General features: G+C 41.3%; 1 protein-coding gene across 2 annotated transcripts in view; it reads left to right on the forward strand.

Moving 5' to 3' along the window:
- Nucleotides 1-872: 872 nt before the first annotated feature.
- Nucleotides 873-26,260, forward strand: part of Prpf18 (pre-mRNA processing factor 18) — a 38,745-nt gene continuing 13,357 nt past the window's right edge. Inside the window, exons 1-10 of one of the 2 annotated variants that reach the window (XM_028895085.2) lie at nt 873-1,068; nt 5,219-5,296; nt 5,410-5,436; nt 7,878-7,982; nt 11,483-11,596; nt 14,497-14,643; nt 16,319-16,387; nt 18,007-18,147; nt 18,301-18,372; nt 20,506-20,661. In XM_028895085.2, coding sequence (XP_028750918.1) covers nt 1,003-1,068; nt 5,219-5,296; nt 5,410-5,436; nt 7,878-7,982; nt 11,483-11,596; nt 14,497-14,643; nt 16,319-16,387; nt 18,007-18,147; nt 18,301-18,372; nt 20,506-20,661 — 975 coding nt within the window. In that variant the 5' untranslated portion in view covers nt 873-1,002. The remainder of the gene's footprint in view (nt 1,069-5,218; nt 5,297-5,409; nt 5,437-7,877; nt 7,983-11,482; nt 11,597-14,496; nt 14,644-16,318; nt 16,388-18,006; nt 18,148-18,300; nt 18,373-20,505; nt 20,662-26,260) is intronic. The other variant, XM_028895086.2, reaches the window with a different exon arrangement.

The raw sequence follows: 26,260 nt of genomic DNA on the forward strand, positions 1-26,260 counted from the left end.
ACACACACACAAAATAAAATTTCTAAATTGAAAATGAGCATCCTTTCAGTTTTTATTTTGACAAACCATCTTACCTATAGTCAAGTTTAAATTGTATTTCTTTCCTTTTAGAATAGGAAAAAGTAACAAAGTATTATTGAATTATGACAACTAATAATAAAAATGCTTTGGTGGCATGGAGCCAGAAATAGATACATTATAAATGGTTCTAGAATTAAAAAAAAAATCTACCAAGTATGGTGGTGCACTCTGAAGTTGGGGCAGCAGGATTCCTTTGATATCAGGAGTTTGAGACCAGCCCAGGCAATATAGTGAGTCCCTGCATCACAATCAAAATTAAAACAATTTCAGCATACTTTTTTCTTGGACTGGGTTTTAAGAAAGAATGGTTATATCTCCAATATTGCTGAATACATAACCAGGAAGCAGCATAAATGTACAGGACCTTGAACAGACAATTCATTATGTCAAATTTTCAGACATTGAACAGACAAGTACATTAATGAATACTGCCATTTTGAAACTAGTATTATTCATGTTTTTCTCATTCTCTAGTATGTTTACCCTCTTGGCAAGCCCGTAACTTGAGAAAGTACGAAGCAAACGTCTAGTGAAGATCTCGCCTCAACACAATTGAGATGCCCTACAAAGAGGCTTCAGGAGCTAACAAGCAGGTTCAACCGGGCACAATAACCATTAAAAAGGAGACAAACCGACATGGACGCCTGGCTTTTGTTCTTTTCTCTACCTGTCTACCAAAATCACAGGTGAGTAACCGGAGGGCGCCGCTAGGGGGCAACAATAGTTAGCGGGGGGGGGGGGGGGGTGGGGCCGCTCCCTCCCGTCCTCTCGTTCATCTGGACTTCCGCCGGAAGCGGCCCCGGCAGTTGTTGTTCTCTGCTCTTTGGGCTCCGGTAGTGCGGCGGTTCGTCCCCCCTGGCGGGGTGAGGTGACCGCCGAGGAGCTGGAGCGGCAAGGTGGAGCATAGACACTGGCAGCGAGATGGACATCCTGAAGTCGGAGATTCTGCGGAAGCGGCAGCTGGTGGAGGACAGGAACCTGCTGGTGGTGAGGGTCCTTGGCTGTGGCGTTTGGGGCTCGAGGATTGGGTTCCTGTGCGTGGACGGGTGTTGGGGTGAGGGCGAGGGTACTGAGGGGATTTGGGGCGGGCGTGGGGTTGACAGTTCTGCCACACTGTCCTGGGGCAAATTGCTAGCTTATAGCTTAGCAAGAGTGGGTTTGAACCCTAGTCTGAGTCACTTACTCGCCTAACCAATACCAGCTGCAGGTAGAGTAAAGAAAACAACTTAGGGGTCATTAGACATTCCAAATCGTGTGGCTGAGAGTCAGCACGCTTTACTCCTAAGCAGTCTGGCACACGTTATGGAGTTCAGTCCTTATTTGTTCCTGTGTGTGTGTGTGTGTGTGTGTGTGTGTGTGTGAGAGAGAGAGAGAGAGAGAGAGAGAGAGAGAGAGAGAGAGAGAGAGAGAGAGTGTGTGTGAGTGTGAGTGAGTGAGTGCGCGCGCTTGCGCAAAAATTTACGTGCGAAGGGCTACATGGATCTTAAGTTTATTGCTCAGTGATTTTTGACCAGTGCAAACACCTGTGTAACCCTGTCTCCACGAGGAGCTAAAATAGCACCTTCCACTTTTCTAATCGGTGCCTGCCTGAATTAGCCAAGAAAGCAGCTACTGCTCCGTTGTCTTCCTTCCTCGGTTTTGCCTGCTCTAGAATTTTGCATAAGCAGGATGTACATTTTTATATGGAGCCTCGTTTGATCAGATGGTGATACTGTGTCCCCCAATATATTGTGTACCCTAATAAACTTATCTGATGTCAGAGAACAGAACAGCCACTAGACAGACATAGAGGCCAGAAAATGGTGGCACACACGCCTTTAATCCTAGCATTCTGGAGGCAGAGATCCATCTGGATCTCTGAGTTCAAAGCCACCCTGGAAACCGCCAGGCACCTTTAATCCCAGGAAGCAATGGCAGGAAGGAGAAAGGTATATAAGGCACGAGGACCAGGAACTAAAGGCTTTTTAAGCTTTTTTTTTTTTTTTTTTTAAATTTTTCGAGACAGGGTTTCTCTGTGTAGCTTTGCTCCTTTCCTGGATCTTGCTCAGTAGACCAGGCTGGCCTCGAACTCACAAAGATCCACTTGGCTCTGCCTCCCAAGTGCTGGGATTAAAGACGTGGACCACCACTGCCTGGCGGCTTTTTAAGCTTTTAGCACCAGTTCGTTTGAGATCCATTCGGATGAGGACACAGAGGCTTCCAGTTTGAGGAAACGAGATCAGCTTAGGAATTGGCGAGGTGAAGTTAGCTGTGACTTGTTCTGCTTCTCTGATCTTTCAACGTTCAACCCAATACCTGGCTCCGTGTTTGTTTTTTATTAATAAGACAATTTAGGTTCGTGCTACAATCGACTTTTAGAGTATTACTCATTTTCCTGCATTTATTTTTTTTTTTAATTTCTTAAATTGTATTCTGTTCTCTGAATAGATCCAGTTACCCATTCTCCTAGTGATGAGTATTTGAGCCGTTTCTAAGATTTGGTTGAGCAAATTCTGAACCTTTTGGGAAGCTTTGTTTTTATGTCTCTTTGGAAGTGCTAGGTTATAGAGTGCATGTATGCCTAGCTGTAAACATGCCACTGTCGTGTTTTTTTTTTTTTTTTTTTTTTTTTTTTAGTTTTTCGAGACAGGGTTTCTCTGTGTAGCTTTGCGCCTTTCCTGGAGCTCACTTGGTAGCCCAGGCTGGCCTCGAACTCACAGAGACCCGCCTGGCTCTGCCTCCCGAGTGCTGGGATTAAAGGCGTGCGCCACCAACGCCCGGCTCCACTGGCTGTACCATGTTACATATCCATGAGCAGTGTCGGAGAGTTGGCCTGTCTGCACTCTGACCAGCAGTTCATGTTGCCAGACTTCTCAGTGGAGAGGTATTTGTGCGGTTCTTATTTACATCTTCCTGATAAATTATATTAAGTACTTTTTCTGTGATTTTTTTTAGATGCTTATGTATCTTTTGTGAAGTGTTAAAACAGCTTGCAAATTTAAATTAGGTTAGTTTTTTTTAATTGATTATCTGGACTCCTTTATATATCTCACCACTTTCTTTCATAAGTATATGTCTTTTGGATATTTTCTTCCAGATTGGACTATCTGTTATTTCATTAATAGTACGTTTTGATGAGTAAAAGCTGTGTGTGTGTGTGTGTGTGTGTGTGTGTAACAGAGGACATTTATATTTATGGATGGGGGAGAGCATGGCAGGGGCTCTTGGGCTTATCAACAAGACAATCAGTATAGATTGGAAAACAGCCAGGTAGGGTGTGTATGGGGGTGGTGGTGGTGGTCAGGAACCAGAGAGATGAGCATAGATGCTAGCTAAAACTCCAGGAGAGAAAACATTGCACCAGGAATCTGAGAAGGGGTGTGTGCATGCTTGCATGTTTGTTCGTGTTCGTGTCCCCGTGTGTCCATGTCTTCAGCAGCACAGTGGCAGTGGTGAGGACTTCGTTACTACTTAGGCACCCTACACTATTTCAGTGATACCCGAAAACACTCTCCCAGGCCCAGCATGTTGACCACAGGCCTCAACTTTTGACCACCCTCTGCTCTGCTCTGATCCCAGCCATCTCCTCACTCTGGTGCCCTCGGAGCTGACAGTAACTCCTTTGCTCTCCCTATATAGGCTATATAGATGACAGATGCTGGTATACCTGGACCTGCATGCACCAGGGCAGGGTGGTGTCAGCCGGCTGTTCCGCCTGCTCTCTGTATATAGCCTGTTGGGTGCTGGTGGTCCTAGACCTGCCTGCTCTCAGCCAGGATGGCGTCAGCCAGCTCCTGGTGCCTGGTCTCCTCCGATTCTGTACGAGGCACTGCAGAGTGTTCAGAGCTGCAGGAAGTAGGGTACTGTAGGATTCCACTGGGTCTTCAAGGTACTTACTTCCCTGTGCTCTTATCCGAGCCATTCATGACAGCTTCCAGGTTCCCTTCCTCTTTGATGTCTGAGATTTCCTCCCAGATGGGGGCCCTCAACTGGGTCACAAACTTGCCATCATAAATCCTCTGCAGCATCTCAGGTTGCAGCTGATAGAAGTATTTGAAACTGTTAGTGAATCTTGTAGCTGCTGGTGGCAACTTCTGAAGAAAAATGTCCACCATGGTGTCAGGGTGAACCTTGAGGTAGCAGTGCCAGGCCACCAATTAGGAATGTGATCCTGTAGACCTTCGCCACAACCACTGCCTGGTGAGCATTGCTTGGTTCAGCCAGATGGAAATCACCAGCGGCTTTGGATTTTGATAGAGCACTGTTTGTTTTCGTCCTCACCCTCCTCTTCCCTCTCCTCCTTTCTTTCAATTCTTGCTACACAGTCTTGCTAGATCATCCAAGTCGGCCTTGAATTGATGCCTCAGCCTCCCAAGTGCTGGGGCTGCAGTCATGTACCTATCTTCAGTTTGTCAGTTTTTTAATGGTGTGTTGTTTTCTGTGTCTTGTTGGGTGATTAAAACAATGTGACCAGTTGGGAAAACAGATGGGCAGTTTCTTAAAAGTTAAGTGACTATTTGGCATGTGAGCCAGCCAGCATTCTACTTGCTTGAGACATTTGAGTAAATTGTAAAGGTGCTGTCTTCTAAAAGTTTATGGTCTTTCATTTAATACTGGTCATTGTAAGAACATTTTGAATTAGGTTTTCATTTGATACAAAGGAGGAGTTATAACTAACGAAATCCAGAATTGATATGGTAAGATTGATTCCAGGTGAGGAGGCCTTACACATTCTTTTGGAGTGCTCGTATTGATGAGATTTTTGGAACTGGCTCTATATGCCGTAATATCTGTTCTGGTTAGGAGAAAATAACAAAAGGTTCCTAGTGAATCTGTCTGTAGAAATTATCTTTGAACTTAGATGTCAGGAAAGTGAATGAAAACAAAAACATTTTGAAAATACTGTGGTGTATTCTCTGCTGTGAGAACTCCTATTAGAGTTCAAGTAGAATACTGTTTATCACACATCAGAACACAGGCCCTCTGGTGGAGGGGCCTCCATACAGGGGCCCAGTGTGACTGTCTCAAGAACTAAAAACATTACCAAATTCTTGAAAGCTGAAGTGTTTTCAAAGGTTTCTAAGAGTACTTGATAACTGTGGGGCATGAATTTCTGCCAAGGATACATTATTAACTTACTGTTTTTTTTCTTTGATAGGAAAATAAAAAATATTTCAAGCGGAGTGAACTTGCAAAAAAGGAAGAGGAAGCATATTTTGAAAGATGTGGCTACAAGGTATAAGTTCAAGGTTTTATCTAAGTCATATATTTCTGAATTTAAATTTATATAGCTGTTGTTAAATAACAAAATTATTGATCTCTGTTCAATTTATCAATGTTACACATTAGCCTATAAATGAGAAGCCATCTGGAGAGGTATGAATTTTTGGTTTTGGTTTGGCTTTAAAAACAAAACAAAACAAAAAAACAGATCTTGAATTCAGGAAAATACATGCATGACTTTTGGCTTGGAATGGTTTGGCTTTCTGTGGACAGCATGAACTGGCTTGAGATCAAAGCTTGATTTTTTTCTTTAATTAAGCCCTGGTTCTGATACTGCCTCATCTTCATCTCCACCACTCTTCCCCCCACCTCTCCCAGTAAAATACTGTGTTTTGAAAGAACTCAAAACACTGTTCATTCAGCCTTGATTGTACTGGCAGCAGGATTGTCTCTGGTTCCTCCTGAGCACTTTAAGCAGTTGGTTTTCTGTTAGATCTGTTGATAATGCCTCTTAGGCCCAGTACTCCTGCCTGCAACAGAGTACTCAGCCCTTTGTATGCTTCTGTTTGTTTTAAACATGGGGCAGCATTTGTGATGCTGTGTAGTCTATTGGTTAGAAGAAGAGTTTGGAAATAAGTGAACTGCCTGAAAGGCTTCCTTTGTGTGCTTTAGATGCATGACTGAAACACTATGTCACATTGCCTAGTTGATGATTGGGGTTTTTCTTGGGAGGGTGGAGAAATTGTTTCAGTTGTTTTAAAGCGGACTAGTTTAGTGTTCTTAGCTCCCAAGTAACAGGGTCTGAAGAAATACACTGAATCATACACTTGATAATACTCCTGTGCATGGAATGGAGGAAGTTCTGGAAATTAATTTATATAGCATAGCATTTGTAGAGGAAAGCATGAAGAATGTAGATGCACTCTGTATGCATTTGGCTTTATTTTTTTACTGTTGGAAAAAGGCAAGTATCAAAGAAATATTTTTAAAGATAGAAGTTTAAAAGTTTATATTTTTATTTTGATAGTTTTCTGTAAAGATACCAACTTCATTTGCTTCTAGTTTAGGACAGTAAAAGATGTTCTGTGTAAATAACCATTGAGCAGATATGCAGAAAGAAGAGTTCTCATGCTTTGCTTGCCCAGCATCATGCCTAGGCTTGGCCTGGAGTAAGACTCCTTTATCATGCACTTCTTTGCTGACTTTGTCTCTAAGTGTGAACCTTTGCTACCTTTAGAGAAGGGAGGAAAATAGTTTAATATAGTGCAGCTTTTGCTTTGTGTAGATCCTTTTGGTGATGTGAGCAGGGTTTTTGTCTTTCTATTTTTTTGTTTTTTGTTTCTTTTTTCTTATATAAGGAGAAGGGGTGAAGCAAAATAATTTCTATGGCAGTAGTGCTGTAGCCTTGAATCTGACTGACCAAATGTCTTGGATCTTGGTCCCAGAGCTGCCAGCTGCCATTATATAATTAAAAATGCATCAGCTCTTAGATGGGAGAAATACCTGCTTATGTGATTAAAAAGAATGGTAACTTTTTTGCTCTTTAACAACCCTCCCTCCCTGGAGTCGCGGCAGGATAGTGTGTACTGCTTTTACTCCTTTGTAGGAGCTAGACTCCATTTTGAAGGCTTAATGCTGGTCCGACCTGTGTAAGTATTCAAAAAGTTAGTTTTTAATCTCTGTTTTACTTTACCTTTAACCTAAGCTATAGAATCATGAATTGCATGATTTTTATTGTACAGATTTTCTTAATGGGACAGTAGTTTCTTAAAGCAGATCTTTGTCTCTTTGAATCTTATTCCTACTTCTGAATTTTAAACTTAGTTTGTGGTTGAATGGAAACCACACTTGAGTATGTTTCCAGGCTTATAAATTGCCAGACTCAGTTTTCCCAGTCTCTGACTGTGACTCCTGCCCAGATACGAAAAAATAGATGAAGACATTTCCCCCATAGGTTCATATGAGCAAAGGTGTCCATACTCCTTGGATGGCATTCCAGTCTTTATTCTGCTTCCTCAAGGTTGGCAGCTCATCTTGTCATCCAGTAGTGCCCAGCCCTAAGCATTTTCAGCATGCCTAGTAGTGGTTTATCTAAGGTGAGTGATATGTCTGAAGAAGCAAAATAGAGAAGGTCTAGCTTGCTGCTTCACAGATTCTGTTGGGAAGTGGTTCTTTAGTCTTCATTTTAAAGGTAAGCAGCAATTGGCTAACCCTCGAGATAATTTTCTCACAGAGGAGAGGCAAATGGATTGTTTTCAAGAGAGATGTGGGCTGTTTTAGCATCTGGGGAGAAATTGAGTTCAGATTTCGGCACTGTTGAGTTTTTGTTTCAGAAATGGCTGTAGTCTTGCCACTCCTTTAGAGCAAGAATGCGCTCTCCCACGTGCATGCTTTCCACGTGCCATGTTCCTGAAATGGATGTTTGATCAGCTCTTGAAAGCATGCACGGTTACTCTGCAGCCTTTGCTCAGAGGAACAGGTAGTTAGACCTTCAGTATAAACACTCTTCTTTCATGTGGACAGCTAAGGTGATAGATGGTGAATAGAAATATGCTGGCAAGTTTAAATTTTATTTCTTTGGGCTATTAATATAGATACAGCCAAAAGAGGATGACCAGAAGCCACTAACGTCATCAAATCCAGTGTTGGAACTTGAACTGGCAGAGGAAAAACTTCCCATGACTCTTTCTAGGCAAGAGGTAAGGTTATATTTGAGTCTTTTATAGCCAGAAAGAAAAAAATTTGCACTGTACTCACATAAGTTATGTTATTTCCAAAATACGATGATTTGACTTAAAAATCTAGGGTAGCCAGACAGTTTTTTCACGAACTTGTAAATCTCTGCTTCCTTTGATAGTATTCTTATTTCAAAACAAAACAGGAGCCGCCGGAGCGATGGCTCAGGGCTTAAGAGGAGCGGCTGCTTTCCCAGGGGACCAGAATTGGATTCCAGCACACACATGGTGATGGCTCCCAACACTCTGTAACTCTAGTTTCAGGGGATCCAGTGCCCTCTTCTGGCCTCCTGTGTGGTACACAGACTACATGCAGGGAAAACACAGACATAACCCCCCTCCACACACACACTTTATCATTATCGTGTGAGTGTACGATGTATCCGTGGATGACAACCACGTGCAATTACTTTCAACCTTCTACCTCTCCATGGATTCCAGGCATCAAATCCAGGTCACCAGACTTGTGCAGCAAATGCCTTTACCCACCAAGCCAGCTCCACCAGCCAGTAGTCTTTCTTTTTCAAAGAATGTATTTTAAATAAGCATAAATTTACACAATCTAAGTAATTGTACTTGTTATTATCTAAATTATTTAAATGATACAATGATACTGTTTTGCTGTTTTCATCTCTTCTTATTTTCTGGTCTGTTTTTTCAGATTAAAACATAGATCTGTATAATTTCCCCCCTCTTTTTCTTTAGTGCTGCATAGTTTTTAATGTCTGTATAATTTCTCTTCATGTATTTGCACCATGATTTTTTTTCTTCCTTTTTTTGTTGTTTTAGGCAGAGTTTTGTGTAGCCCAGGCTGGATTGAATTTTGATATGTATCACAGTCTGCCTCATGATACGCATCTTCCTGCCTCCCCTTCCCGGGGGCTGGATTTTTACTACTATGCTTTTAAACAGTTTCTTTTCTTTGTCGTTTAGATTGGTTCAGCATTTCCTTATGAGTGACACCTAATGAGACATTATTGCTTATGTAATTAGGATTATGTCCCTTGGAAAGGCTTCTAGAAGTATGGTTTTTAGGGCAAACACTCTTGCAGCTACCATGTGAAAGTTAGTAAGAAATTTGGAAATTTATTCAGATGAAGTTCTTGGTGGTTTTTAGTTTACATACATACATACTTTTTATTTTTTAATTGTTATTTTTATGTGTGTGAGTGTTTTGGCTGCATGCATGTAGGTGTGCTTATGTGTGTCCCTGGTACCTGTGGAGGTCAGAAGAAGGCATTGGATCCCCTGGAATGGGAGTTTCAGATGTTTGTGAGCTACCATGTGGGTGCCGGGAGTTGAACCAGCGTCCTCTGCAAGAGCAGCAAGTACCCTTAACCGTTGAGCCATCCCTGCAGCTTTGACTTTTTGTGTTTTAAAGGTCTGTTTAAAATGCATGTTATCAAATGGTTTTGTAGACATTTGTAACATGTTTTCTAGTTTATAGTCTGATCTATAGTGTTTATCCACAGTCTGATCTGCTTCAACTATTATTTTACTTAACAAATGAACATAGATGACATGAAGAATTCAAACTATATGTTAAAGAATGCATAAAATAAACATGGCTTGGGGCTGGAAAGATGACTCAGCAGTTAAGAGCACTGGCTGCTCTTCTAGAGGTCTTGAGTTCAATTCCCAGCAGCCACATGGTGGCTCACAACCATCTATAATGGGATCTGATACCTTCTTCTGGCTTGCAGATAGAGCACTCACATACAGAAAATAAGTAAATCTAAAAAACTAAATGAACGTGACTTCCATACATTGTGTGTTCTGTCCTCTCTGCTCTCCTGTTTCCATTCCCACTCCTCACAGGCGCGACTGTACAGGTGTGCCTTTTATCGAAGTTGGTAGAGTGCTTGTCTTGCTCGCACTTGGGGAGGAAGATGGCTTGCAGCAGTTGGTTCTCCTCCATGTGCGTCTCAGAGGTGAACTTGGGTGGTAGGCTTGCTGGCGAATGCCTTCACCCACTGAGCCACCTCACTGGCCCCCACGTCTCCTCATTTAATAATTTAGAATGATGGAATTCTTACACATTTTGAGAACAGTTAGTTTATTGCTTGCTTTTAGGCATAACCACTGTGTTATAATCCTGGATAGATGGGAATTCCCTATTTAAATAGATGTCAGAAGTATTACATAATTTATAGTTACTTCGTTTGTTGTTAATAGTCTCCAGTTGGAAACAGTGTTTTAAAGTAATAAGCTCAGTTTTTTCTATTTTAGGTTCTTTTAAGTTTTGATTAACTCAGTGATCTTTTGTTCTTATGATGCCTCATAAATATATCTGTGTTTTAACATGTCTACTTGTGGACAAGATTAAATGTAAAGACATTTACATTTAATGTAAATGTAAACTACTAGTTGCTTAAAGTGTCATCCTAACATATAGCATGTCTATCATAAGAAATCCTGGAAGAGCAAACACAGATTTTTGCTTTTTTTTTTATTTTGTTTTTTGAGACAGAGTTTCTCTGTGTAACAGCTGTGGCTGTCCTGGAACTCGCTCTGTAGACTAGGCTGGCCTCGAACTCCCAGAGCTCCACCTGCCTGTGCGTCCTCCTGAGTGTTGGGATTAGAGGTGTGTACCACCACTGCCTGGTGCAAACACAGATTTTTTTTTTGTTGTTGTTTTTTGAGACAGGGTTTCTCCGTGTAGTTTTGGTTCCTGTCCTGGATCTTACTCTGTAGATCAGGCTGACCTTGAACTCACAGAGATCCTCCTGGCTCTGCCTCCTGAGTGCTGGGATTAAAGGCATGCGCCTCCACCACCTGGCTCTTTTTTTAAATCTTTATTTCAAAATAGTGTTTGGACACTAACATATGTGTTAACATATGCTTAAAAAGGACTAAGCAGTCCTAATACCTGACACGAGGGCCCACAGTGTGTCACTTACACTGTGTCCTGACAAGTGTACGTGTGTCTATGTCTGTGTGTCTAAATCTAGATGGCTGACATGAAGGGCTTGCTTCAGATTTGCATTATAGATTCATACGTCAAACAACTTGATAGGAATTATTCAGTAAAAGAATGTATGAGATACTTGAGTCGAAATAGTACTTTATCTAAAGTATTTTCCCCTTTCATTCACAAATATCTATTATGAGATAGATGACTCAAACTTACTTGAAGGATCTTGGGGCTGTCATACTGACTGACTGGTGAATGTACTTGCTTGTGGAGCCTTCCGACCTGAATTGGTACCCACGTGGTGGGCAGAGAGAATTGACTCCTATAAGATGTTCTCTGACCACTGCACACACTTCATGGTTCACTGCCCACCCAAATACATTTTTCAAAAAAAAAAAATTGAAGAATTTTATATTTTACTTAGAAACATTTATTTGCATAATTATGCTTATTAACCTTAAGTTTCAGTTTAAGATAAATATGCACATTGTTTTGAGATATTTAGTGGTTTTTTTCCCCTCTTTGAAGTTTCCTTTATGTATCTTCATAGGTCATCAGAAGACTGAGAGAAAGAGGAGAACCAATTAGACTCTTTGGAGAAACCGATTATGACGCTTTCCAGCGTTTAAGAAAAATAGAGATTCTTACACCAGAAGTTAACAAGGTGAGACGTCAGAACAAAGCTAAGAACATAGAATGGCACCACATAATCAGAAGTAGCATGGGATTTGACCGATTGCATTATTGTAGGCGAATATGGGAAACTGTCAGCATAGGATGGCACTACATGAACTGGAATAGCGTGAGATTTGACTAACTGCATTGTTGTAGGCGAATACAAGGAACAGGGTCAGCATAGGACAGTACTTCGTGAGCCGGAGTAATGTGGGATTTGACTCGCTGCATTTTTATAGGCAAATATGGGAGAATAGTGTCATCTTAGTGCTGGTGAAGTAATTTTACCTTTTTTTTTTTCTTCGAGACAGGATTTCTCTGTGTAGTTTTGGTGCCTGTCACTGGCCAGGCTGGCCTCTAACTTACAGAGATCCTCCTGGCTCTGCCTCCCGAGTGCTGGGATTAAAGGCATGCGCCACCGCCGCCCGGCATAGTAAGGGAAGTATGTATCATAAGCATAACAATCGATCTATTTTGACAAATGCATGTGAGCATATAAGGATAAAGAATATGTTCATCACCCAGTGCCCCTGTCACTTCTCTGCTCCGAGGCAGCTGCCTTCTGAATTAAGACACCGTGAATTAAGTTTTACTTCCTGTTTTGGTATTTAACATTTTTAGTATTTCATATGGATAGACCCAAGAGTGAATATCTAGTTTCTTTTGCTCAGCATGACATTTTTAAAAGTGCTATCTATGCTGTTGTGGATAGTTTCCTTTTTATTGCTTAGTTATATTTAGTTATATGACTGTACCACAGTTTGTTTCTAGTTTTGGGCTACTGTGAATAAAACTATCATGAATACTCATATGCAATTATTCGAGGAGGAGTAGGTATATAGTCTCCCCACTCTCCGGAGTAAATAGGTTTTCTCAGGGTAATAGCTACAAGTAGCGTTACTCAATGGTAAGAATAAGTGCATGCTTTATAGGAAGTGTCAGACATTTCTAAAGATCAGCACATGGTATTGTTAGACTCCTGAATTTAAACCGTTCTCTTGTATGTGTAAAATCTCACGATTTTATTCATGTCCCTGATGACTGGAGATAATGAGCATCTTTTCATCCTTCCCTTCCCTTGTCCAATGTCTGTCTTGTGTCATTGCTGGGAGAAGTACCTAACAAATGCAGCTTCAGGTCAGCTGTTTATCTGGGTGACACTTTGAAGGGATACTGTTCGTTTGGGCAGGAAGGCAGAAGGTCGTCGGTCACATTGCAAGCACAGTCAGGAACAGAGGGATGTGTGCTGGCATTTGGCTCTTTTTCTTCTTTGTTCCATCTGGGACCACAGGCCATGGGGTGATACCACTCACACTTAGTGTGGGTGTCCAGTCTCAACTAACCCAGTCTGGATGATCATAGCTATACCCAGAGATTTGCTTCTATAAATTCCATCAACAAGATTAACCATCCAAGTTTAGAAAAGCCCTTACCAACACTTGGCACCATGTAGCCTCCTGATTCTGTCACTGCATCTGGAATGAAATGTGTAATCTTCATGAAGAAACAGTATTGTATCATGTAAGTGTCAGGAACCTGGAGAGGAGGACACACAGAATGACTTGAAAGTTCATGAGGAAAACACCACCATTGAAATAATTGAATTGCTTGTCTTTTATTAATGTCTTTTTATTAATTAGGAGCTGCTTATATGTGCTGGATATAAGCCCTTTGTTATGTACACAGATAGGATTTTTTGACTGATTTGTTCCTAGCCTGTGAATTACTTACTTTATTTTTTATGGAGTGTTGCTGAGCATACGTTTTCAATTTTGATGAAGTCCCAATTGACTGTTTTTTAATTTAATTTAAAATTTTTCTTTTGCTTGTTGGTTTTTGTGTTCTGCTTGAGAATTCTTTGCATATGTGAAGGATTTGAAGAGATGTTTTGTGTTTTCTTCTAGGAGTAGCAGTTGTAGATTTTAGGTGGGAGGCTCTGGTCATGTGTTTGTGTTCAGCATCTGGTCCGTTCTATCATTCCTGAAAGGCTGTGATTTTGCTTTGATTGTTTGGTTCTACACATGTCAGTTAGGGCTGTGATTGGTCTGCTCTTCTGGGGCTTCATTAACGTTTTATTACTTACTCTGTTCATTAATGAAAAGTATGTGTGGTTTTCTGTGGCTGTATAACAGACCTTCCCAAAACTTGATGTTATGAAGCAATTTATTAATCTCAAGTCTTTCTTGGTTATTTGTAACTTTAATGACACTAGACAAAGTCAGTTCTGACATTTGATGGCTAAGCTAGGCAGTCCTTTGCCTAAGGTCTTCATGTGATTGCGATCAGATGGAAGTGGTTGTTGTCTTCTTCTGAGGGCTGCTCTCCTCCAAAGAGTAAACGGAGGGGGAGTAGTTCTGGGGGAGACCCGTCAATTTCACTAAACTTCATTATTAGAACATAATGGCTTTGCTGATACCAATTTTTAGATTTGTAACTCAGGTCTGTTTTCTCTTTCTTAGCATTAGACTGGACAATGTGCATACATTCTTTTAAATATATTTATAATAATTAACTTTTGAGTGATGCTAGTATTAGTATAATGAATTGATTTGTTTGAGTCCCTAGTTTTGACAAGCCCTTAACATGAAATGTACTTTTTGGGGTGGGGTTTGGGAGGGGAAGGTTGAGACAAGTTCTTATGTAGCCCAGGCTGGTCCCAAACTGAACCATCTGGTCTTTCTGCCTCTACCTTCCCAGTGCTGGGACTACAAGTGTTTATTAGTCCATGCCCAGGCTCTAAGTACTGGGGAGCTTTGTGCATGCTAGGTAAGCACTCTGCTAACTGAGCTGCATCTCAGCCTGGAATGTACTTGATATTAATGAAAGATCACAGATCACACCCTGGTGAAATTTCCTAACTGATGCCTTTCTTGTTCTCGCCTTCTGTAGGGCTTAAGGAATGATCTGAAAGCAGCTTTGGATAAGATTGACCAGCAGTACTTGAATGAAATTGTGGGTGGTCAGGAACCTGGAGAGGAGGACACACAGAATGACTTGAAAGTTCATGAGGAAAACACCACCATTGAAGAGCTAGAGGTGAGGTACTCTCTGCCCAGTGCAGCCTGTTCCCCAGCATCCCTTCCTCCTCAGGAGCAGTGTCCCTACACAGTATACTCCTTTGTTGCTGAAGGCACTTTTTTGTTTTAGGTCTTGGTTTTTTCTCATTCACTCACATTTCTGTATTTCCTACCTTCATAAACAATCATTGTAATGTTTGATGTGCATTCTTTTATTTGCTGTGATGTTCTTGTAAAGCTTGCAGTTTTTATGTGCATGTAAAGTAATACTGTGTTGTGGTAATCTTTATTTTATTGCCCCCCCCCCATTTCATACTGTTAAGATCCACATTTGTATGTTTTTTTTTTCTTTGAATTGGCCATATATTACGGCATTCCTATATTTTACTTTTAGTTTCCTTGTTATAGTGGACAGCGTGGCTGCCCTCAGCTCCTCCTTAGCCACAGACATGGACTGAAACAGAATTATGGGGCTTATCCGGACATATTTGAGTCCTGCCCAGCTGCTCTCAGCCATGCTGTCTCGGTGTGTAACCCTGCAAGTAGCACTGAGGGGCTTGTGTTCCTGCCTTCCTGCCAACACTTGGCACCATGTAGCCTCCTGATTCTGTCACGTGTGCTGCATGTGGAATGATATGTGTAATCTTCATAAAGAAACAATATTGTGTCATGTAAGTGTCTAGCATGTAACATACAGTTTAAAGTTTGTTTTTTAATATTGAATACAACATAAGCTCTTATTTCTGTTTTCTTTAGTTTCTGGCTCCTGAACATGTAGTGATCTCATTGGAGATCATGGTTGAGATCACATCCCTTGTTTAAGGTGGTGTGTAACTTTTACCTAAATAACTGGAGTGAGCAGTCACTTGTCAGTCAGGCTTGTTCCCTCCCTCCCTCTCTTTCTTCTCCCTTCCTTTGCTATTTCTTTTTTAAACAATGTTGAGATATTTGCACCCTATATAATTCACCCAAATAAAGTATACAATTGAATGGCTTATAATATATATCCACAGGGTGTTTTTGCCACCAGCGTAATCTGACTTTTGGCCGTTTTTACCTACCTAGGAGAAATGCCCAGATCTGTTAACACTCACTGATATTTTATATTAAATTTACAAAATTGGGGCTGGCAAGGTGGCTCAGCTGTTAAGAATACCATGCACTGCTCTTTCAGGTTTGGTTCCCAGCACCCATGTTGAACTCTGGTCTCTGTGAACACATATCCAAACACAGATACATAGCTAAAAATAATAAAAGCCTTTACGATGTTTTAAAACCATTATTGTGGATATATATGGTGTGCACATGATGTTTGGTGGGGACTTTGGCCACTGCACGTGTGTGGAGCGCTGAGGACAATTTTGTGGACTTGATTCTCTCTATCCGCCTTTACTTGGGTTCTGAGAACTGAACTCAGGTTGTCCGGCCTGCACCATCAGACAGCAGTTGCCTTTACCCTCTGAGCCCTTGTGCTGACTCTTCTTCTCTTTGTCAAAGGTAGCACAGTGTCCAAATATAAGTGTGCAGTCAGGGTTTTTGTTTGTGTGTGACTTGTCTAGAAATTTCAAAATAAAAATTTGTCAATATGTGTGATAAACGTCTTCTAACCTATTGTCGGTCATACACACACTCTGATACACCTTTTTAAAAATTGTTCTGTGTTAGTGAACAGAAGTTTTGTTCTCTCTCTTCAGGCACTGGGGGAATCCTTAGGGAAAGGTGACGATCATAAGGACATGGACATCATCACCAAGTTCCTGAAGGTGTGTACTTAGGGAGGGAGAGCATTGTGGACATGGAAGAAGCAGTCTTAACGTTTGTGGATATGTTTGGATAGGGTAATTGTCAAGCGTTTGTACTGTTGTGTAAGTACCTGGTACTCATTGGCTGTGCCACTGGAGTCCCCATCACTGTTCATGCAGTGGTTAATGAGTGTCTGCGTTCTTGTGGGACTTTCCATAGCAAATGATTGCAGCAGCGAAGTGAACACCAAGTTTGTAGAATTCTCTGTAACTACCCTAGAGAGAAGTGAGTGCCATACAGGCGGTCCCAAGGCTGTCAGGGGAGGGTGGAGGAAGGGCATTGGCATTGCAAAAATCAATACCTTAACTTTGCAGCAAGGCCCGTCTCTGGAGTTCTGTGTGTATTTCTTATTGCGGATCACTGGTTCTGTGTTTGCTGTCAGCTTTTCTTTTGAGTCATCTAGGTAGAATGTGGTCAGATCCTAAATTCACTTCAATATTTGTCTGCGTACTGGGAGATTTAGTGCAGAGAGGCCTTTTATTTGTGTTTACATTTTATTTTACTTAGTTTGTTATTAAATTTTTACGGTGTTTTTCAAGGCAGGATTTCTCTGTGTGGCTCTGGCTGTTCAGGAACTTGCTCTGTAGAGCAGGCTAGCCTCAAATTCAAGGAGATCCGCCTGCCTCTGCCTCCCAAGTGCTGGGATTAAAGGCGTGCACCACTGCCGGCCAGCTAAAGTATTTGTTTGGCATGCAGCGTCTGTTTGTCAAGGTTCTAGACTATATCTAGGCTGCGGTGGGAACTAGACAGTGCAGGCAGCAGCACACTTTCCCTCTTTGATAGTCTGTCCTCATGTTGCAGCAGAGAGGGCCGTGTCCCCTTGTCCTCACTGTCACCTGCCTCTGGAAGGAGAGTCCAGTTAAACCCGGAGTGAGAAGTCTGGATCATAGTTTTATTTTTGTTCCTTTTTTTCTCCCTTCACCATTAGTTGGGTGTGTTGATGGGATTTTTTAATTGAATTTTCTGTTCTGGTAGGTAAAAAGTCCAAGATATATATAAGATACTTCAAACATTGATCAAATATCAAAGTGTGCATAATGTAGATCAGTGGTTCTCAACTTTCCTAATGCTGCAACCCCATGTGGTGACTCCCAGCTGTAAAATCCTTTCTGTTGCTACTTCATAACTAATTTTGCTACTGTTAGGAATCATAAATATCTCATATGCAGGATATCTGATAAGTGAGCCCTGTGAAAGGGTCATTCAACTCCCCCAAAGGGGTCAAGACCCACAGGTTGAGAAACACTGGTATAGAGGACAACTCTAGATTAGTTGAACTATGTGTAATGGATACAAGTAAAAATACAGTGGAAGTTTAATCCGGTCATTAAGGAATTTGTATCTCTTTTCTGAGGAAATGGATCATTTTCACAATGTAGTAGTACTGGCGGTGTTTCTTACTTTGAAACACATGATAAAACAAACAGAACTTGTTTGTTAATGAAATCTTATTTGACACTAATTTAATCAGCAAGGACAATGTTGTAAGGAAGGATGATTGTGTACCATCGCTGTGTGAGGGAGCTTTTCCACCCAAACCACTGGGTGGCATTGCAGCCTTAACTTTTTCTGTCAACAGTTTCTTCTTGGCGTTTGGGCTAAAGAATTGAATGCCAGAGAGGATTATGTGAAACGCAGCGTGCAGGGCAAACTGAACAGTGCTACGCAGAAGCAGACCGAGTCCTACCTCAGACCACTTTTCAGAAAGCTCCGGAAAAGGGTGAGGTTTCTGGAAAATACTTTAAATACATGTTTGGTTGTTTTTTGTTTTTGTTTTTGTTTTTTTTTTTAAATCAGAATATATAGATTTAGAATAAGTAGTTTTCACTACATACAGTAGCTTCCAAAACTTATGTTTTTTTTTCTTTTTCAGAATCTTCCTGCTGATATTAAAGAATCAATAACAGATATTATTAAATTCATGTTACAGAGAGAATATGTGAAGGTAAATTATACTGTGTATTGCAGTTGTTGTGACCATATGTGTCTAGGTTATGGTCATAGTATAATGGTTATTTGGAATGGGAAGGAGTGTACATAGCACATTTAAGAAAGAATGTGAAACAGGCTAGTAGGAAAAAATCTCTCTGTTCTCTTGGCATGGAGTAACAAACTTCAAACCACAGCTGTACTTTCTTAGTCATTGTAAAATTGGGTTAAAAGGTTCTTCAGAGCATGTGCTGTATATAGGCAGTGCTCATTTTATGGATGGGATTGAATTTCAGTGTATAAATAGTTGATTATGGCAGAGAACGAATCCTCCCATAGGAACAAGGTTCTTCAGACTGCTACAAAAGCCACTTGATCTGTAATGTAGCTGAACTTGTACTGCTGAGTCAGTGGAATGCACCTGTGTTTTGTTGTTTCTGTGGGGAAATGGAGTATGGAGGACTGCCGGGACTCTTCTCGGCCTTCACAGTACTATGGGAATCACAGAGTGCCTGCTGGGAGGGCTGTTCTTACTCACTCCAGTGTCTGCTCCTGAATGGGCTCTGGGAGAGGTGCTGGGGAAAGCACCCTAGAATCCAAGACTCTGGGGAGAGTTTGGAAGGGGGCATTGGGGGGAAGTCAGTTGGGAGAAGGGAGAGAAAGGCTCTGGGTCCTGACGCTGCACCAGTGAGGAGGGGCTTCCAATGGCTGAGCCTCCCAGGAAGCCTGGAGTGAAGGTCTCTGGAATCCCAGCGGCCCTGCTAGAGCACTAGAAAGGGGAGAAGGGATGCTGGCCTTCTCGGCTGGCGCCACTGCTCTGCCTGTTAGAACGTTGGGTTACCGAAGCGATTTGACTTGTACTGAAGCCAGCTGCTTCCGTGAAAATACTTCCTATTTCATTCTTAGTTCTTGTTAGTTGCATGGCTTTTTAAATTTTAGTTCTCTGAGAGTTTCCTACATGTTTTGATCATATTCCCTCCTCCCAGTTCCATGACATTTAATAAGCATTATAATCACTGCTTGCCCTGGTGGATACCTACCTTTTCCACTATTTTATTCTCATGGTGTGTATCAAAACCAGGGGAGAGCTTGTTTTGTGTAAATGAGAGAAAGAACCAGTAAATTTTAATAATGTGCTGGAAAATTCTCTTTGGAATTTTAGAAACGCTGAAAATTGGAAGTTTTATTAAAGTCCTGTGTTGAAGTTACACCTGAGAGCCAATGATTAAAAACATGCAGAATTCCCTTTCAACTGCAACCTGTAAAGTGTATTGCAGGGCGGGTGGACGGTGACCTCCCAAACGGTTACCTGTAGTGCTTGTGTGGTTTCACCACTGTACACGTCACCCAGTTCGAGTTTTGAAGTTAGAGTCCTGATGAAGCCTGCCTGAAGTCCTTGGGGGTCTTGTAGAAGTTGCTTGCTCTTTGTTCTGTTCCCCTCCTTTCTCTCAGCTCACCAGACCTGACTGTAAAGTCGAGCCGTTTGTCTTCGCTGCTTTCTGTCTTGACTTTTCATCCTTCTTATTTTAAGGCTCTTGGCAGGTGGGAGACTTGGGGGTGGTGAGAAATTTGGGGGTCAGAGTGAAAAGCGTACTTGTTCTTATACTTCACATGCTTCATCTGTTTGACTTGTAAGCCAGTGTCCTGTCTGTCCATCTGTCGGTTACGGACTGCATGTGGTTGTCCCAGCAGATAGAGTACCCACCCCGTCCAATAGGTACTGCTTCCCGAGCCCATGTGCTGCAATTTGCTATGTGACTGCAGGTTGGATGGTGGAAGGCCAGCTAGCTCGTGTCTACCTCCCAGCCACGTGTGGTGAAGACTGGATCTAAGATAGAGTTTCTGTTAGCAGGGCAAGTTAGCTACCTGCTCTTCCAGTCAGAAATGCATTGCTTTCCAGTGCCCAACGGCTAGAAAGGGTGTTTGTCTTTCTCACATGCTTAGCCTTGGCTTCTCTTTTCACAGGCGTTTGTATTCTGGGCAGGGCAGTAAGTCACCCCATACTTTAATGTCTCGATTTGAGCAATGAAACAATATTTTCATCAAGAAGTAGATAAAAAGAGAGTCAGGAAGGACTATGCAATACTTGAAATAAACATTTGAATCAGTTTGTTTTTGGCCTTTCTGATTTCTTAAACTTTCCTTTCAGGCGAATGATGCATACCTTCAGATGGCCATTGGAAATGCTCCCTGGCCTATTGGTGTCACTATGGTTGGCATCCATGCCAGAACTGGTAGGGAAAAGATTTTTTCCAAGCATGTTGCACATGTTTTAAATGATGAAACCCAGCGGAAATACATTCAGGTAAGCAGCTTTAAGGGACAAGATTTGCTCTAACGATCTTTTTTTTTCTAAGTGTGTGTGTGTGTGTCCCCGTCCCCGTCTGTCTCTCTTTGCACACATGTGCACACACATACACATGGGAATGCACGTGTCTTGGCATGCATATAGAGGTCAGAGGACAACTTTGTGGAGTTAGTTCTTGTCTGCATTTAGGGACCGTGGGTTCTGAGAACGGAACTCAGGTCTTCTGGCTTGCACAGCAATTGCTTTTATCAAGCCATCTTGAAGCCTGCTCCAACATTAGTTGTCCAACTGTAAAAAGGTAAGATGTAAGAAAAGGATGACTCTAGTTCCCTTATCTGTGGGGAGTGCATTCAACAGCCTCTAGTGGATACCTGAAATGTTAGACAATACTGAACCCTATACATACTACCTCACAGCCCAGATACATATTTAACTGTGATAAAAGTTAGTTTATTAATTAGGCTGAGTAAGAAATTAATAGCACAAGCTAGACATGGTGACATACACCTGTAATCCCAAGACTCAATAGGTGGAGTTAGAAGAAGCTTAGAGGAAAGGGAGGGAGGGAGGGAGATCATGTCTCAGACAAACATAAACGCAGGAGGAGGTAGGGGAGATTGTTATAATTGGAGGAGGAGCAGAAGAGGAAGGTTGTTAATAACTGTTTAGGAAAAAGGACAGTTGTGACGATCTTCTGTAATGTTAGTTGTTGATTGTGGCCTCCCCAGTAACAGTGTGGTCCTCTGATCACTCTGCGATAACGTGAGGTACAGTTTCTGCATAAGAAGATGAAGTGAGCTTGGTGATGTAGGCCATGTCATGTGAGTAGATAATGGCGGCTACTGTTGAGCTTCTGATCCTAAGAAAGAAGCCATGATGGTAACGGTTGACTAAAGGTGACTTGAGTGTGGAGACTAAACCCCACGTGAGGGAAGTGTGCACAGTGAGCAGGGCACAGCAGAGGAGTGTGCGGCAAAGTTCAGTGCTGCTGAGCACTTGTGTTTACGACAGTCTCATGGAGTAGAGGACGCACGCCAGCGACTTTCACACATGACAAAAGGAGGGAAACCATTATGCTTTTAATTTTCTTACCACTAAAACAAAACTGTTGAAATTTGCTTTGGTTTGAGACAGGGGCTTCCTGTGTAGTCCAGGCTAGCCTCAAACCTCCATCCGAGAGCTGGAGTTACTGATATGAACCACATTCACCTTGCTTTTTTTTTTTTTTCTTTAGTACATCAAATGAGTTCATAAGAGAAAACTGGGAGTTTAGTGAAGACAACCAATTTAGGATGCTTTATAATAATGTGACTTGCAGTGTGGATTAAGTGTATGCTAACCTAAGAAGGTATGGAAAGTGAAGTCTTGGCTTCAGTGTATATGATTATTTTTAAGTAGCATATGAAAATATTTTTCTAATTACGTGACTAAGTCTGAAGTATTTATAGTTAGTTTCTTGAAGTTATACTTGCCACATACAAACTTGTTGGCACTAGGCTCTAAAAACTTTATGTGAATAAATAACAAAACTAACTATAATCTAGCTTTGGCAAACTGTCACAAATCCCAGATTGTGCGTAACGACTTGCCGGGTGGCAGTTCTTAAACTTGAAGATGAGCTTTGGAAGTTTACTTAAAATGTGCTTCAAAGCATAAAGTGCATTCAGATGCTGTGCCAGAGAAGAGTTATTACCATATTCATGAATTATCTTTGTTTGGATTTCAGTTCCAAGTGCTGAATGTTAATTTGTGTGGCATACTTTATGCCTTATTCACATACATTAGCATTTAAAAATATTTCAACCTGACTCCCCAATGTGAATTGTGCAGTTCATAGAGTTCAATACACTTGGGTAACTTGAAAAGACATTTCCATTTTTTAAGTTTTAGAATTCTGCTTTGATTGTGTGTGTCTGTAGGGTGGGTGACACATGCATGCCGTGGTGTTGATGTAAAGGTCAGTATTAGTTCTTTCTACCTCTCCGTGGGTCCTAGGGATCCAGGTCGTTAGGCTTGGCTGCAAGTGCCCTTGCCTGCTGGACATCTTGCTGCTCATTTTCATTTCTTAATAACCACAGATGGCGGTAGAAAAGGCAAAAGCTTTGACTTAGAAAAGAGTGTTTTTTCTTTGAAAATTGAATATGATTTCCAAGGATTACATTTACTAATCATGCTTATTTATACTATGGCTACATTATAATGCTTAAAAGTTCATACAGTTACATAATTTTAAAGACAGCATTTCTTGTAGACAATGGTGTGGCTTCTACCTTCTCCTAGACTCATTTAAAAAATATATATATATATATATATACACACACACACATATATATAGATACATATCTATATATCTATATACATGTCTTTCCCTGTATATTTGTATATATATATCAATAATTATGTATCATTTTTTAGAGGATTTCTAGTTTATTTTGGAGCTATGTAATGACCTGTCTGTCAGTCCTCCAACCTTCCTTTGTAACAATATTCTTTGATTTTTGTCTTGTTTGAGATACTTTCTTTGGATAAACTTTTATGTTTTTTATCATGGCATTTAAATAAAACTACTATATGAATAAAATTTAGAAGGGGGCTGGGGCTGGAGAGATGGCTCAGCAGTTAAAAACACTGGCTGCTGTTCTTCCAAAGATTCTGATTCCAATTCCCAGTAACCACATGGTGGCTCACTACCATCTAAAATGGGATCTATTGCCCTCTTCTGGCTTGCAGGTATACATGAAGACAGAGCACTCATACATTTTTAGAAAAATTTAAAAAAAAAAAACCAAAAAAAAAACTATTATAGTTTGATATTTTTAAAATACATTTAAAAAATGTGTATGTATGAATGACTGTGTGGGTGGGTGTTTATATATGGAAGATATATGTGGAAGATACATGTGCCCAGATGTGCACTTGTATGTGGAGGCCAGAAGCTAGCCTCAGATAATTGTTTCTCAGGACAGCTATCCACACCTTTTTAAAAAAGGAAATATTTTTATGTTACATGTATGAATATTTGCCTGCATATGAGTATGTATACCACATGTGTGCCTTGTACTCATGGAGGCCAGACAAGGGTATTTGATCCCCTGGAACTGAAGTTACAATTGTGAGCCACTCTGGGTTCTGGGAACCTAACCTGGGTCCTCTGCAAGAGGAGCAAGTGCTCTTAACCACTGCACCATCTCTCTAGCCCCATCCCTCCAGCTCCCAGCTGTTTGTTTGTTTGTTTATTGAGACAGGGTCTCTCACATGGTACCTGACTAGGCTAGGTTATCTGGCCAGCAAGTCCCAGGAATCCTCCTGTGTTGACCTCCCCGGTGCTGGGATTACAAATGCACCCCACCACGCCTAACTATGATGCTAAGGATTGAACTCTGGTTCTCATGCTTGGGCAGCGGGAACTTCAGAGTGAGCTAGACATTTTGTTCTTGTTTAAGTCTCCTTTTCAGCCAGGTTTCATGGCACATGCCAGTAATTGCATCACTTGGAAGGCTAAGGGGAATTGTGAATTTTAAGATGAGTCAGAACTGCATCCTGAGTTTAAGGCTAGCCGGGCCTAAATAGTGAGACCCTGATTCAAAATCAGAGAATTTTTCTGTTACCTATAAGATGGTTAGGGAAAGTTGGTGAGTGTGCTATCTGAGATTTGGATCAACTAATAATACTGCTGTGAATAGACACAGTGTTTTGGATTCAGCCTGTTGATGAGGGAAGCCTTGGAATACTAAATAATAATGGGTCCATGTCTCTCCTTGGGCAGATGTTAGTGGCACAGGTCGAGTGACTTTTTAGTATTTTCCTGATTGACTTGGATGCTGTGTTAGTCAAATATTTTGTCACTGTGACTAATGCCTAAGTAACAAAATCTGAAGAAGGAAGGATTATTTGGCTCACAGTTTCAAAGGCTTTACAGCAGTGGTTCTGTTGTAAAGAACAGAACCAGCCTTCCTGTTGCTGTGACCTTTTAACACAGTTCCTCATGTTGTGGTGACCCCCAACCATCAAATTATTTTCATTGCTACCTCATAACTGCAATTTTGCTACTGTTATGAATAGTAATGTAAACATTTTCAGAGGTAGAAGTTTACCTAAGGGGTCACAACCCACAAATTGAGAACTGTTACTTTAGAAAGTAAGGAGGGAATGCCTACATTAGCTAGCAGGCTTCTTCCTTCTTACCTCTTCTCCCCCTAGCTTAGAGCCTTTAGGACAGTTTTACCTTTGTTCCAAGAGGCTCTTTTGTTGCTGGAGGACTTCTCTCCAGGTTCCCCAAGCCCCGCAGTCCCACAATCCACTTATAAAATAATCACTCAGACGCTTATATCACTTATAAACTGTATGGCCGTGACAGGCTTCCTGCTAACTGTTCTTTTATCTTAAATTAACTCATTTTTATAAATCTATACCTTGCCACGTGGCTGGTGGCTTACCAGAGTCTTTACATGCTGCTTGTCCTGGCGGTGGCTGCAGTGTCCCTCCTTCCTTCTTCCTGTTTCCCCAATTTTCCTCTCTCCTTGTCCTGCCTATACTTCCTGTCTGGTCACTGGCCATCAGTGTTTTATTTATATAGAACGATATCCACAGCACTCTTTTTCTTAGTTTTCTCTGGGAACTCCCACGCACATTGTCATGTGTTCTTAACACATTAAAGACAACCTGAGGAGATATCAAAATGTGTGGATGCCACATTAAGCAATAAAAACAATGTGCTTCTGCTTCGATTAATTTGACCAATAGCAAACCTAAATTTGAATTCCCAACTTTGTTCCCTGTATCTTCTGGTTACTGGCCCGTATGTAGTCTGCTTTGTGAATATGATCTGTCTCTGTTCCTGTGTGTTGTGCCTCTGAAACTGCGAGTCTGTATAGCAAAGGGCTTGGACAGCACAGAAACCCTAGCTGAGAAAGTATTGGGGGAATCTTTATATTATCTTTAACAGCGAAGCCACTTTACTGACCCCTGCTGGCTCTGAATAGCACTCAACACCACAGATAGGCATTACCAACCTACATCCACATGTTTTCAGCATGAACACACACACACACACACACACACACCCCTCTCCAGGGTCAGGGGTATGGAACAGTGTGTAACTTAAGAAGAGAGCTATGTTTGTACCTTAGATTGTCAAGGCTGACTGCATGGGAAATCCAAGGCACAGTAAGGTTGCTTACAGTGTTCTCTTAAAGGCAGGTTAAACAGACTGAGTACACAGTACCACAGCAGGTACATAGTACCTGCTGTTTTAGTTGCATATAATGTCTCTTGTAACTTTGGTCTCTTGGTGAAAGGTTGATTTAAAATATCCTCTGAGAGGATCATTTTCAACATGTTGCCTGAAGTTTAAATCAGGGGTTGGTAAACCTTTTTACTTTTTTAAGGGTCAGTTACTAAGTAGGTTTGTGCCTCAGTGAACTTCACCAGCAGCCAGTGGCTGAATTCCGGAGACAGTATGAAGAATAAGGTGGTTTTGTGGATCAATTTGTGGCCCCTGGTAAATGTATAACTTAGACTTCTTCTGCATGAAGATATTTACTAAGGAGACCATGTGAAAATCATTTGATAATTACTTCTTTTAAAATATACCTCA

Source organism: Peromyscus leucopus, chromosome 5 (genome assembly GCF_004664715.2).
Source record: "Peromyscus leucopus breed LL Stock chromosome 5, UCI_PerLeu_2.1, whole genome shotgun sequence".
Classification (NCBI taxonomy): domain Eukaryota; kingdom Metazoa; phylum Chordata; class Mammalia; order Rodentia; family Cricetidae; genus Peromyscus; species Peromyscus leucopus.